The following is a 12,585-nucleotide window of genomic DNA, read 5'->3' as shown; positions in this document are numbered from 1 at the left end:
TAGAACATATTACTCGTACTAATTATTTGGGACCAGCCGAAACGGATTGGGCTGGCTGTCATTCATAGAATTCGGCCTAGAAGTTTGTGGGCCGAATTGGTCATATAATATGTGGCCCACTCCAGCGTTATCCAGAAACAATGCGTGAATCGACAGCGCGAGAAACAGCACCTAACCCGTGCAACGTAAGGAAATCATTGCTATCACCTATAAATACACCACAAACAAATAGGCATGCCACATTATCAATCAGTTGTTGAATCAAGAAACTAGAATAATCTCCCTCACTTTATAGTCTTTATTATGAAACCCTAACCCTAATTTTGCTATTTCAAAGCCATTATCTGATCTTTGTAAACCCTAACTCTATATAACAGTCTTCGGCTTCGATTTTTGCTCTCATCTGTTCTTGATTTCGCGGCTTCTTATCTTGAAGACAATTCAACGGCAACTTTTTGGTTGCTTAAAAGTTTCGCGTTTTGCCGCAAAGATCATCTCTATTGATCGTGGATATCGCTTCGTCGATCGCTAATTAATCAGTTTTTGAAGATTTTGGTCGGCGGCGATTCTTTTAATTGAAATCCAATATTTGGGGTTTTCATCATTTTTCTGTTGGATCTGCCATTTTTTCATTGAATTGAGAGAATCGGCTGCGAATTTCTCGTTTGCTGTGTGCGAGAAGGAGTTTGCCTCAGATAATTTGAGAGTTTGAAGGTTTCAGTCTCGTATTGAATAAATTAGTTTTTTTGCCTCGAGCAACGCGTGAAGAATATTCAGCGGGATCCATTGCGCGAATTGATTGGTTCGATCTTTCATTAGTTACACCGAAGAAATCAGAAAAAAAATAATTAAAAGAGAGACCTTTGCTTTTGTACTTTGTCATATTTTTGTTTGTTCGAGTTTTAAGTTCATTTGAATGTCAGGCCTTTTAATTTTTTAAGGCCTTTGATTATATCGTTATATTTGTGTTTCCTTTTCCCATTTTCCATATATTCTATTACAATATTTTATCAAATCAGAAAAAAGGAATGGCTGTTTATTACAAGTTTAAGAGTGCAAGAGATTATGATTCTATCGCAATGGACGGTCCATTTATATCAGTTGGTACCTTGAAAGAAAAAATTTTTGAATCAAAGCATTTAGGCAGGGGTACCGACTTCGACCTCCTGGTCACTAATGCCCAAACTAACGAAGGTTGGTTTTTGCTTTCTAGTAGTACATTATAATAATGGGTTTTTAATCTTGATTTCTTAACAAATTTGGGTTTCTAATAGTGAGATAAGTTTAGCTTTCTGGGTTTGGGATTTGCCGTAATCAATGATGATAGCTTTGCTGTTTCTGACTGTGTGCAAAATGAAAGTCATATGGCTTTTGGCTTTTTGCTTCAAATTAGTAGGCATGCCTTACTGGATTTAGATCTATAACAGCAATGTTGTCTTAATCAGAAATAGGTTGTGGTTTGTAATGAAACCTAATCAGAAATAGGTAGTGGTATATAATGAAGTAATATTTATTTGGTAAGTTGGCTACAAGCATTGATAATATCAAAAGAAAGTATCGGACACAGAAGCACTTGGGGTTACTGGATAGAGCAGAAAACTGAATCTAATGGCAGGCAATTCCATTTTTCTTGAGTGGTTAAGAGATGGTTACTGGGTTTTAGTAGTTAGGCTGACATTTTTCTGACTGAGAGTTAAAGGGGAATTGTGTGTTGTGGTGAAATTATGTTTAATTCATGGGTCAATATCTTTGTTGTGTTTTTATAGACTTTTTTCTCTCTTTTTTGCAATTTCAGAATATCTTGATGAGGCAATGTTAATTCCAAAAAATACTTCTGTATTAATTCGTCGGGTTCCTGGACGGCCTCGCATGCCCATTGTTACCGAGCCAGAGTACTTTCTCAAACCTTTAAGTTGTTAATCTATTGGTTGTTGTAGGTCAAGGTGATAATAGATGGTTATGAAGATTTTTGTTGTAGTAGCATCAAGATCATGGTTATGAAGATTTTTGTTGTAGTAGCATCAGGATTGCATGATCTATGAGCCCTGACCTTGAAGATTCAGGCAGTGTTGTTTTATATTTTATAAGTAAAAACATGTTATTGTCCTTGATGTTATTTGTATTGTCTAGTTGCTGGTGAGACAAGTTATGGGGGCTTGGTGAGTTTACTGAATTTATATTATGCAGGCCTAAGGTGGAACCTGTGGCTGAGGACACACAACAAGAAAAGAGTAGCTTCCAGGCAGCCGATACTTCTGTTATGATATATGTAAGCTTTTATTCTATGGTTTTCCCTTGAGATTATATTGGGTTTGTTGTAAGTTGATGACTTGATTTCCTGTTCATTTAACTAATATTGTCTTAAATGAACACAGAATGAAGACACTGAATGGGATGAGTTTGGGAATGATTTGTATGCAATTCCTGAAGCACCATCTGTGCAGTCAAGCAATCCACTTCCAGATGCTCCACCATCAAATAAAGCTGATGAGGACAGCAAGATCAAGGCTTTAATTGATACTCCTGCCTTGGACTGGCAGCGGTGAGATCCCATTTGGTTTTTTTCTGCCGCATTTTTTAATTCTGATGATTGATTTTTTGACTGCTAAAATGATATTAAATGCAGATTAGAATTTTTTTTTTCCTTTACATTACATTTTATGTTAACTTTTTGGATTGGATTTGCAGGCAAGGTTCTGATGGTTTTGGCCCTGGTAGAGGCTTTGGAAGGGGTATGGGAGGAAGGATGGGTGGACGTGGTTTTGGTGATTTTCTATGACCACATCTTTTTAATTTAATTTAATTTTACATATTAATTAGGAAATGTTAGTTTTAACTGAATTTGTATGCACTCTCTGTGCATGTGTCTCTCTTTCAGCATCTTTTTGTGTTTATCGGCCTGTTATGTTGATTTTGGCATATCTGAGGTTTACATGTTCGTTTATTTGTGTTACTGTAAGTATACTACTAATTTGGCTATGTAAAACTGATTCTGGGTTAATCTTCTGAGATCTTTCAGGTTTGGAGCGTAAAACACCTCCACAGGGCTATGTATGTCACAGGTGTAAGGTTCCAGGTATGCTTACACTTGTCTTTTTCGGTTGTCCTTTTGTAAAAAACCTACTTGGGGGATTTAGTTCAGACGCATCAATGCATTAATTTTGATTATTCTGTAATGACATACTTCTTTAAGATGGGGCATGGATTTGAGTCTAATGTACCTAGTGGTGCTTACACCCTAGGTGCAGTTTTGAAGCCGAAAATTTAACTAAGCTGTTGTTTGAACAAAACATCTTCAAAATAGGTAGCCAGCTCTTGTTAAAAGTAAAGCCTGTATTGAAATTCATTGGGATTGAAAAGAAAAAAAGAGCCTCGATTTAAGTGTTTTGATAGCCTCTATGTGATTTTCTCAGCAATCTTAAATTTATTTTCAAACTTCTAATGTGTTATTTTCATACAAAAATAAGATATCCAAACTCCAAAGGGTTGATCAAATAAGGCATTTTCAATTTTTTTCCATTTTGGGGTAAACAGTGTCAGTAAAGAAATTATTCAGCCTTTTTGAATGCTTTGAAAGTCTTGTTTGGGATTCTGATTTTACTATTTCTTAAACTTTTTCAAAACTATTTATATATAAGATTTGAAATGGAATTGATATTCAAAAATAGCTTATGCCACACTACATGTATGTTATGCATTGCATATAAAGAACTCCAATGCTTTGCCTTCCTTTTAAAACATAGTTAAAAGTTTTTATTGGGAAATATTCTCAATGTATTGAAATTTCTTATTCAGGACATTTTATTCAACATTGCCCTACTAATGGTGACCCAAAGTATGATGTCAAAAGATTTAAACATCCTACTGGTATTCCAAAGTCAATGCTAATTGCTACTCCAGATGGTTCATATGCCTTGCCAAGTGGTGCAGTTGCTGTTTTGAAGCCAAATGAGTAGGTTTATGCCACATTTATGTTTAAATTTTTGTTTGTCCATTGGAGAGAACTCAGTAGTGGGCATATTGATGCATTGCAACCTATTGTAATATTTACAGGGCTGCTTTTGAGAGAGAAATCGAGGGCTTACCTTCCACACGTCCTGTTGGTGATCTTCCCCCAGAACTCCACTGCCCATTGTGCAAGGAAGTAATGAAAGATGCTGTATTAACAAGCAAATGTTGTTTCAAGAGTTTCTGTGATAAGTGTAAGTTCCCTGTCATAAGCTTGTATTTTATGATTTTATCACTTAAGCATGATAAATTTTCTTTGTCATATTCAGAGATTTTTACCTATTACTGTCAGACATGTTCCTCTCTCTTGCTCCTTGTTTTCACTGCATTATTATATACGTTCTCCTTAAATTGAAGCTTACATCTGTACAACATAATTCAGGCATCAGGGACCACATTATTTCAAAAGCAATGTGTGTATGTGGGGCCACAAATATTCTCGCAGATGATCTTCTGCCAAACAAGACACTTAGGGATACGATAAATCGTATTTTGGAGTCTGGTAACAGTAGTGCTGAAAATGCTGGAAGCACTTTTCAAGTTCAAGGTCCGTATTAAGATGCATGCCTTTTTTTTTTTTTTCACCATTTGTTTCTGGTTTAACGAAAATGACTAATATCATTGTTCTTCTTGTAGATATGGACCTTTTATTTTCACCATCTGTTTCTGGTTTAATGGAAATGACTAATTTCACTGTTGTCTTCTTATAGATATGGAATCTGCCAGGTTGCCGCCTAAGGTTCCATCTCCTACTATGTCTGCTGCTTCAAAAGGAGAGCAAAAGCCATTGCCTATTGAAGAAGAAACTCCAGTCATGAAGGAGACAGCAGACGAGGGAAAAGCTGTTATTGCTCCACAGCAGGTTCTGGAAAAGCCAAGGGCAGTAGCAAAAGCACCTGATGTGTCTGAAGCCACACTTGAGTCAATGAGTGTGAAGGAGCCTGCATCACAAGGGAGTGCCCCACTGGTGGAGGAGGAAGTCCAGCAGAAGATGGCTTCTGGGGAGGCAGGTAACATTTGTTCTTCCATCAATTTTTAGGCGACGCACCAGTGTTGGGTGGGCTAAATCACCTTGTATTTAATTTTCCTTTCATATAATTTATGCCTGAAAAACTTACTATTCCTTGTTTTGTTAAACTCTAGAAGAGCATGTGGAAAGAAAGATTTTTAGTGGGATAGAAATATTGTATAGGTTGATTGTTGAAATGAGGCATGATAATTGTCTAACTAGCTTTGATTATTGCTTTGTCAGGAAAGAAAAAGAAAAAGAAGAAAGTTCGCATGCCTGCTAATGGCATGCCTCCAAATGGTAGGCCTGTTCTCTTCTTTGGGATATGTTTGATGTTTTTTGCAAATTCACTGATTGTTTCTTTTTCTGATTGCTTTAGTAATTAATAAGTATGGTCATCTTCAATCAACTGTAAAGAGTGTTTTATGAAGTGTTTTTGATTAATCAAAAGAATTTTGGATGCCTTGCAGACTTACAATGGAAAACCCCTCAAGATTTTGCAGCTGAGAATTATATGATGCCTCTTGGACCCTCAGCTTATAATCCTTACTGGACCGGCATTCAGCCTGGGATGGAAGGATATGGAGCTCCGTTTGGTGGGGCCATGCCCTATATGGGTTATGCTATGGGCCCCTTAGACATGCCGTTTGGAGGTGTCATGCACCAGGACCCTTTTATGGCACAAGGTTATATGTTGCCCGGTGTTCCTCCTCAGAGGTATGCCCTGTGTGAACTGTTATGAGGGTGTGTTAGCAAGTTGTGGTCTTTTTTTTTCATGTATGGCATATTTGCTGAATTTGGATACAGCACTAGTGTGCTGAATATTGATAAAGGTTGTCTGTGAATGCACTAGATGTATTGTGTTTTATACAAGCATACTAAGCACTTGTTCTCCTAAAATGCAGGGATCTAGCAGATCTTGGAATGGGCATGAATGTTCCACACCCCGCACACCCTGTAATGAGCAGAGAAGAATTTGAGGCACGGAAAGCTGATTTAAGGAGGAAGCGTGAAAATGAGAGACGAAGTGAAAGGTAATATTATTCGATAAATTAATATGCGATGCCAACATTTTATACTTTTGTATTTCATACTTTTTTTTGTATAGCATCACTGATGTTATTCATTTTAAATGTTGGCTTAATATATATGGCATTTGGTTCCTCACTGCCGTATTACTGCAGCTACTTGTATTTGTTGATTGATGATTTAGGTATGTTCGATAAATTCAATTTACTGCAGGGACTTCAGTAGAGATCGAGACTATGCTAGAGAAGTGAGCAGCAGTGTCGATGTTTCTTCCATGAAACCAAAATCTGTATGTCTTTATATTTTCCAAATTTCCCTTTCTTCTCTTTCTGTGTACTACAGCTGGTTTCTTTCATGGTTTCGAGCAACTAGTTGGCTAGATAAAATCACCATGGCAAGAAAAAACCTTTTTGTCAAGATAGCAAATTTTTCTTTCATCTATCGGAAAAGGGAACGAAATTTTGTTCTACTGCTGCATTTAGGATCAAATAATTGGGAATTTTCTTATTGGAGTTTTGGATGGGTTCTTTTCTTTTCGATCTTACTCTATTTAACTTTGAAGATAATTCTCCAATTGACGGGGGTATAGAGAATTTGTAGGACGGATGGAACTTGAAATTTCTTAGCTTCTTTCCTATCCATACAAGTTCTAATATTTCAAGAACAAAAAGATATAACATTAAAAAAAGGATAACATCTGAGCTGAACATTGTTACTGCTCCATTTTAAAGGGTATGTTTCATGGTGCTATACGAGCTTTGTGACCCCGTTAATAAAGTTATGCCAACTTACCTGTACAGACATTTTTCTTCCCCCCAGAGTTATAATTTTGGCAGCTATATCTCTCTTTTGTTAGCAAATGCTGTCAAGTGCTGCAGCTGCTTTGTTTTGTAAAAAGAAAAAATAAATAAAAAAATTACTGATGTGGCTGCTCACGACGATCTGACTGGGATAGTAATTGTCTGAATACACTGGTAAGTTGGCTGTGGGTACTGAGGTTACCTCTGGCTTCGAGGGACAAAGCTGCTGCAGCTTATGATGTATACTTTGGGCCAAATGAGTAGGAGCTTGGGCTGTTGCTTCCACCAGCCTCGGGCGTTTAAAATATCTTATTATACTGACATAACATCATCAAATTTACATCTTATTTTAAAAAAAAATAACTGATGCGTAACTATGTTGTGGGCTTAGATCTTTTAGTTTCTAAGGACACACGTGGACGGGGGGAAAAATTAATTTAAAACATTTTATTGGTTAAAATGGTTATTAACTGAGTTTTACAATATCTTTCAATTAGTTGTACTTTGTTTATAATAATAACTATAAAAAAGCCCAATACTGTTGCGCTATTTTGACTGAACATTTATATATGCTTTTGGTCGCAGAAATCAATTCCTCAAGCTTCAAGTGCTGATCACAATCACCACCGCCACAGGCCTGTGAGGTTATCTCCAGAACCACCACCACCTCCACCCCCACGGCCATCCAAGAGAAAGTCTGATCACCATCGTGACCATGATTATGATTACCATGACTATGATCATGACCACGACCGTGAACGTGAACGTGAACGTGAAAGGCATCACCATCATCACCATCACCGTTCAGAGTCCTCTTCAAAGCCTTCCTCAGAAACAGTCGTCAAATCCACTTCAACATCAACACCGACAATGTCAGCAGCTGACAAAAAACACAAACTGAGTGTCTTTTCTCGCATTAGTTTCCCTGAAGAAGAAGCTGCCAACGCAAAGAAACGAAAGCTCTCTTCCTCTTCTTCAGCAGCAACAACAGAAGCAGCCAAGCCATCCTCGAATGGATTTTACGAGGACTACAAGTCATCTTCTGCCAAGCTACTTAAGAGTGGTTGTGGTGTGGACTATGAGTCGAGTGATGATGACAGGCATTTCAAGAGGAAACCTTCAAGATATGAGGCAACACCACAACCACCGCCAGCTGTGGAGTGGGAGGAGGAGCCGCGACACTCGAGGGGCTCCACTAGGGAACGTAAGCATAGATAGATTCTAAAAGAGAGGCTGATTTTTCCTCCACTCTGAGTGGGCCGTCGTCTCTCTTTGAGACTTTGGATAAAAGTGTGTACATGGAATGCCTTGTTCCACTCATTCATTGAGAGATGGTGTTATTCATGCTCTTCTCTACTTCGAATAAAACTGCCATTTTGTTAATTTTATATATGATATTTCATTTCACTTCTACTCTTTTCGGCATTTTCATTCTTCCCTTCCACTTGCATTACTGCTTCTCAATTGGATTCATTGTTTCCCTTATTAATATTTTCTAATTAAATTCCAACAATTTATGAAACAACTTGTTATTGCCATTTGAGCCCTTATGATAATATGTCAAAAATTACTATTTCAAATTAAGAGAGGTATAATTTTAATGTAAGCTAAATTTTATAAATTTGATATGGAAAATGTTCATCAACAATCTCTTTCACAAATTTTTTTATAACCGTATTTGACAGTTCGTAATTAGTTAGTTGTAATAGGTTTTACTTGATAAATTGCGACTGATCAATTAAATTGTTATGTCGGAATTGTAAGAAAAAGTTTGTAAGAAGAGATTGTGAGTATAATATTACTCTTAAAATACTTGATAACAAAAAAGGGAGGAAAATAGTAGAATGATTATCACTTCATACTCATCATTTTGTTTGACCCACTGATATATTTTGATTAAATGATGCCACTTGTTATTAACCATTATGATGATGGTTATTATAAAAAGAAAACTAAATCCTATTTCTTGAATCGGATTAATACTTAAATTGGACCAAATGGAAAAAGATTGTTAAATTTCGATCCTTAAGGCATTCAGGCTTAGATTGGGATTGTTGTAGCTTCTCCCTTAATCACTGTGTTTAATTTTAAAAATAATTAGCCTTTGATATAAGTTTTTAGGTGTTTGTTTTGTTCAATTTTTAAATTGTTTTACTTTTAAAAAATTGAAATGTGACAAATGTAACAGACTAAAATATGTTTTTCTTTAAAAAGTTTTTTAGTTATTTAAATATATGAAAAAAGATTTTATTTAATATAAAAAATAAAAAAGGGAGAACACTCGCAGGGTTGTTGGTTGGAAAACTTCTTATTATTTGTAAATATTAAAAAAATATTTATTATTTAAAAAATGACGTCGTTCCAATGGCAAGTTCAATGACAACGCCTACTCCATTGGATAGATCGACGACCAATCCTACTTTCGGAGTCTTTTAATAAAATAAATTATTCATAATTAGATTCGCTTTTCAAGTTAGTTTATCAAATATTTTTTAAATTATAGTTATAAATAAGTGACTTTAGGAAAAGCTGTAACAATAAGTTCACTATAATATTCTTAATAAAATAATTCACAAGCTGAATATGATTAAAAAATAAAAAGAACAAGATCCTGGGGAGTTCGCAATGTAAGATAACCTAAACAAGGTAACACAATTTATTATTACATTTAGGGCTGTCAGACGAGTTGAGCGGCTCGCGGCTGAGTCAATTCGACTCGAGCTCACTATATAAAACTAGTCGAGTTCGAACATGGGGAGGCTTGGCTCGTAGGTTCGCGAGCCTGAGGTGGCTCAGCTAAATAGGGTTCCTTTTGTTAGTTTTATAAAAGTGGGGACTAAAGGTTTATCTTTATCTTTAACTTTAAAATTTATAAAAATGACATTTAACCCCCAAGGTAATTAGTTCTAAAAACACAAATTAAACCCCCAAATCAGATTTCCCAAATCCACAAACCCTAAACCTTAAATTGTTCTTGCAAAATTCATAATCAGAAATCAGAAATCAAAATCAAATAATGGTGTGTGAGGAAGAAGATGAAGATGAAGATGGAAGCAGCGTAACTCGTAATGTTCTGCAGATGAAGATGAAGATGAGATGAAGATGAAGACGAAGATGAAGATGAAGGATGAGATAAAGATGAAGACGAAGACGAAGATGAAGAGAAGGTGAAGATAAAGATGAGGATGAAGATGATGGAGATAAAGACGAGAAAAGGATGAAGATGAAGATAAAGATGCAGATGATGAAGATAAAGTGAGATGAGAAGATGAAGTCGAGTCAGCTCGAACTCGACTTAACTTGATCGAGTTCGAGTTCGAGTCCCTTTCTCTGACTCGACATGCTCGAGCTCGATCCTGTAGTAAACGGCCAAGCTCGAAATCAAACTCGACTTGGCTCGGCTCGTTTACAACCCTAATTACATTAGCCATAATTGTTCAGGGAATTCTAATCAAGTAGTCCAATAGAATTGAAAGCCATAATATAAGGGACATGTGTATCGTATTGGGGCGGTGAATTAGGCTATAAAAGGCCCCAAAATCCCACCTTGTCACAATATTGACAATACCCAAAAATGTCCTGATTGATAGTAAGCTTCATAATGGAAAATATCTCTTTAGTCCTATATTTCTCAAATCTCTCACTTTATCCTATCTCTATTTTTTTATTAACTCAACCTTCAGCTTTATTATTATACATCACGTTATCATCACGACCAGTTTAAGACATGGACTTCAAAATGAGTTACCTTTTTCCAAAAACTAACGATGATATGTGTTTAGGACAATACAGCTACATATACAATCCCTAAAGATAACAATATTTTCAAGTCTTACCTTGTTGAGGCTAATTAATATACTGAGGGTCTACAAATGTAATTGAAGGCTCTGGAAGAGCACATTATATAAAAGGGTGAACAACATGCACCCACCAAAGTTTTTCGTAAAGACAATTTGGTACCAAACAGTTTGGAAACAAAAAATAGGTACTTTCCATCATTCTCTATTAGTGATTTCCGTCTGCAAATGGTAACACTTATGAAAAGAACTGGAATGCCCTTGCAAGTTTGCTACATCAATTAACAATTTTTTCTTTCTTCTCCACATCTGGCTGTGTGTTTTATTGTTTTGAGTAGTATTTGAAAAGTTGAGTTGGGTTGTTATTGCGAGGTAGGATTTGAAAATTATAAAAACACCCATACGTTTGTTAATTTAGCTAAACACCCCCTTACAATAAAAGTTAATAAATTGTTCGAAAAAGGCCAAATCTATGGCCAAGTTTGGCCGTCAACGACCAGATCTTTGGTGTAGCTGGCCGAAAAAGGCTAGATCACTGCACTACTGGCCAGATCCAGCTGGTAGTGCGCCATTATGGTAGATTCTGGCCACCTTCCAGCGGTGGTAGCTAAAATCTGGCAAATGTGGTGGGGGAGAGTGTTTTTATCATTTATAATTTTTTGTTAGGGGGTTAGTTAAATTAACAAACTTAGGGGGTTTAAAATTGTTGAAGAATAGGATTGAATTTGAGAATAAGAAACAAATATGTATTTTGGGTAAGATAGAATAGGTTAGAGGCCAAACGCAACTTTTGATTTTCTATTTCTTCTTCTCCATCAATCTTGTTTTTGCTTCTTATTTTTTCTTTTCCTTCGCTCTCTATTTGATGAAATAAATTGTGAAATCGCTTTTTTTTTTTTTCCCCTTCTCCATACCACATTGCCTCACCATCACTACACTCTCTTTCTCTTCAATAGAATTCTCAATTTTGCATCCTTTGTTGCGTTGACTATGCAGTTTGTGTTTTATCAAATCGATGCTCCTAATTCCTTATGTGGAACACATTTAGAGCTTGCGTACAAAACGTTGATTCTAAAATGGCTATAAACCTTTATAAAAGGATGTTGAGGAAGGAAATGTTATGCTTGTAAGCACACATGCCCATTTGCTTTGAAAGCTTGTGGCATACTTGTTTGTTCTCTTTGAGGGGAAACAAGCTCATGCCAAATTTGAAATATGGGTTTGGTTCAGATGTTTATAAATATAATTTATTTCATTTTTATGCTTCTTGTGGGTGCTTGGACTTAGCAGAGAAAGTGTTTGAGAATAGCTGGGAAGAAGCATTATTTCATGGAATGATATGACCGATGCTTTTGTTCAGTTTGGTGAGTTTGATTCTGCATTGAAATTGTTGGTCAAATGCAGAATTTGTTTGAACTAGATGGTTATAGGATGAGTCTTTTCTGAACATATAATTATGAATGCCAATGTAGTCAAACGGGACATGATAAAGGTGTAACACCCTACAAGGTACGTAATTTTATTTATGCCCTAATACCCTTAGTTGGATTTCTTTGAAGTTACCTTAGACAAATGTGAAGAAAATTCCTTAAAACTTCATTAGGGGTAAAATGGTCTTTTCACTCATAATTAGTTGAAAAAGTGGGAAGTGAAAGGAAGAAAAATAATGTGAAGAAGATAATAAAAATGAGGGTATTTTGGTAATTGACTAAAGGATATAGATGAAATTTCATAGAAAGTGCAAGGGCAAAATGGGAATATAAATATAGGTTGCAATAACCTAAGCCCTAGCCATTCTAACCCTTATTCACGCCACCCTTCACCCCCATTTTCTCTCAATTTTTCTTCACTAAATTTCAAAGGGAAATCATAGGATTTGGCTTGGATTTTTATAGATTTTCAATCCTAAAGCATCCAAAGGTAAGATTCTAGCACAAGGAGT

At 36.0% G+C, this 12,585-nt stretch overlaps 1 protein-coding gene across 1 annotated transcript; it reads left to right on the top strand.

The window, feature by feature from the left end:
- Window positions 1-244: 244 nt before the first annotated feature.
- LOC116110711 (E3 ubiquitin ligase PQT3-like) lies at window positions 245-8,105 on the top strand. The gene is made up of 15 exons (XM_031396932.1): window positions 245-1,194; window positions 1,796-1,892; window positions 2,188-2,269; window positions 2,376-2,542; window positions 2,689-2,765; window positions 3,020-3,076; window positions 3,796-3,952; window positions 4,054-4,202; window positions 4,391-4,555; window positions 4,719-5,018; window positions 5,261-5,317; window positions 5,488-5,734; window positions 5,923-6,051; window positions 6,260-6,335; window positions 7,432-8,105. The coding sequence occupies exons 1-15, from the start codon at window positions 1,029-1,031 to the stop codon at window positions 8,062-8,064; spliced, it is 2,559 nt and encodes an 852-aa protein (XP_031252792.1). The 5' UTR covers window positions 245-1,028; the 3' UTR covers window positions 8,065-8,105.
- Window positions 8,106-12,585: the final 4,480 nt, after the last annotated feature.

Source organism: Pistacia vera, unplaced genomic scaffold (genome assembly GCF_008641045.1).
Source record: "Pistacia vera cultivar Batoury unplaced genomic scaffold, PisVer_v2 Contig61, whole genome shotgun sequence".
NCBI classification, from domain to species: domain Eukaryota; kingdom Viridiplantae; phylum Streptophyta; class Magnoliopsida; order Sapindales; family Anacardiaceae; genus Pistacia; species Pistacia vera.
This window is presented reverse-complemented; position numbering and strand designations above follow the sequence as displayed.

What these genes read in the sequence shown, in the direction of transcription:
- LOC116110711 (XM_031396932.1), top strand. Translation starts at nt 1,029, where the DNA reads ATGGCTGTTTATTACAAGTTTAAGAGTGCAAGAGATTATGATTCTATC. An exon ending in GATGGCTTCTGGGGAGGCAG is followed by an intron (nt 5,019 to 5,260) that starts GTAACATTTGTT and finishes TTGCTTTGTCAG; the next exon opens with GAAAGAAAAAGAAAAAGAAG. An exon ending in CCCGGTGTTCCTCCTCAGAG is followed by an intron (nt 5,735 to 5,922) that starts GTATGCCCTGTG and finishes CCTAAAATGCAG; the next exon opens with GGATCTAGCAGATCTTGGAA.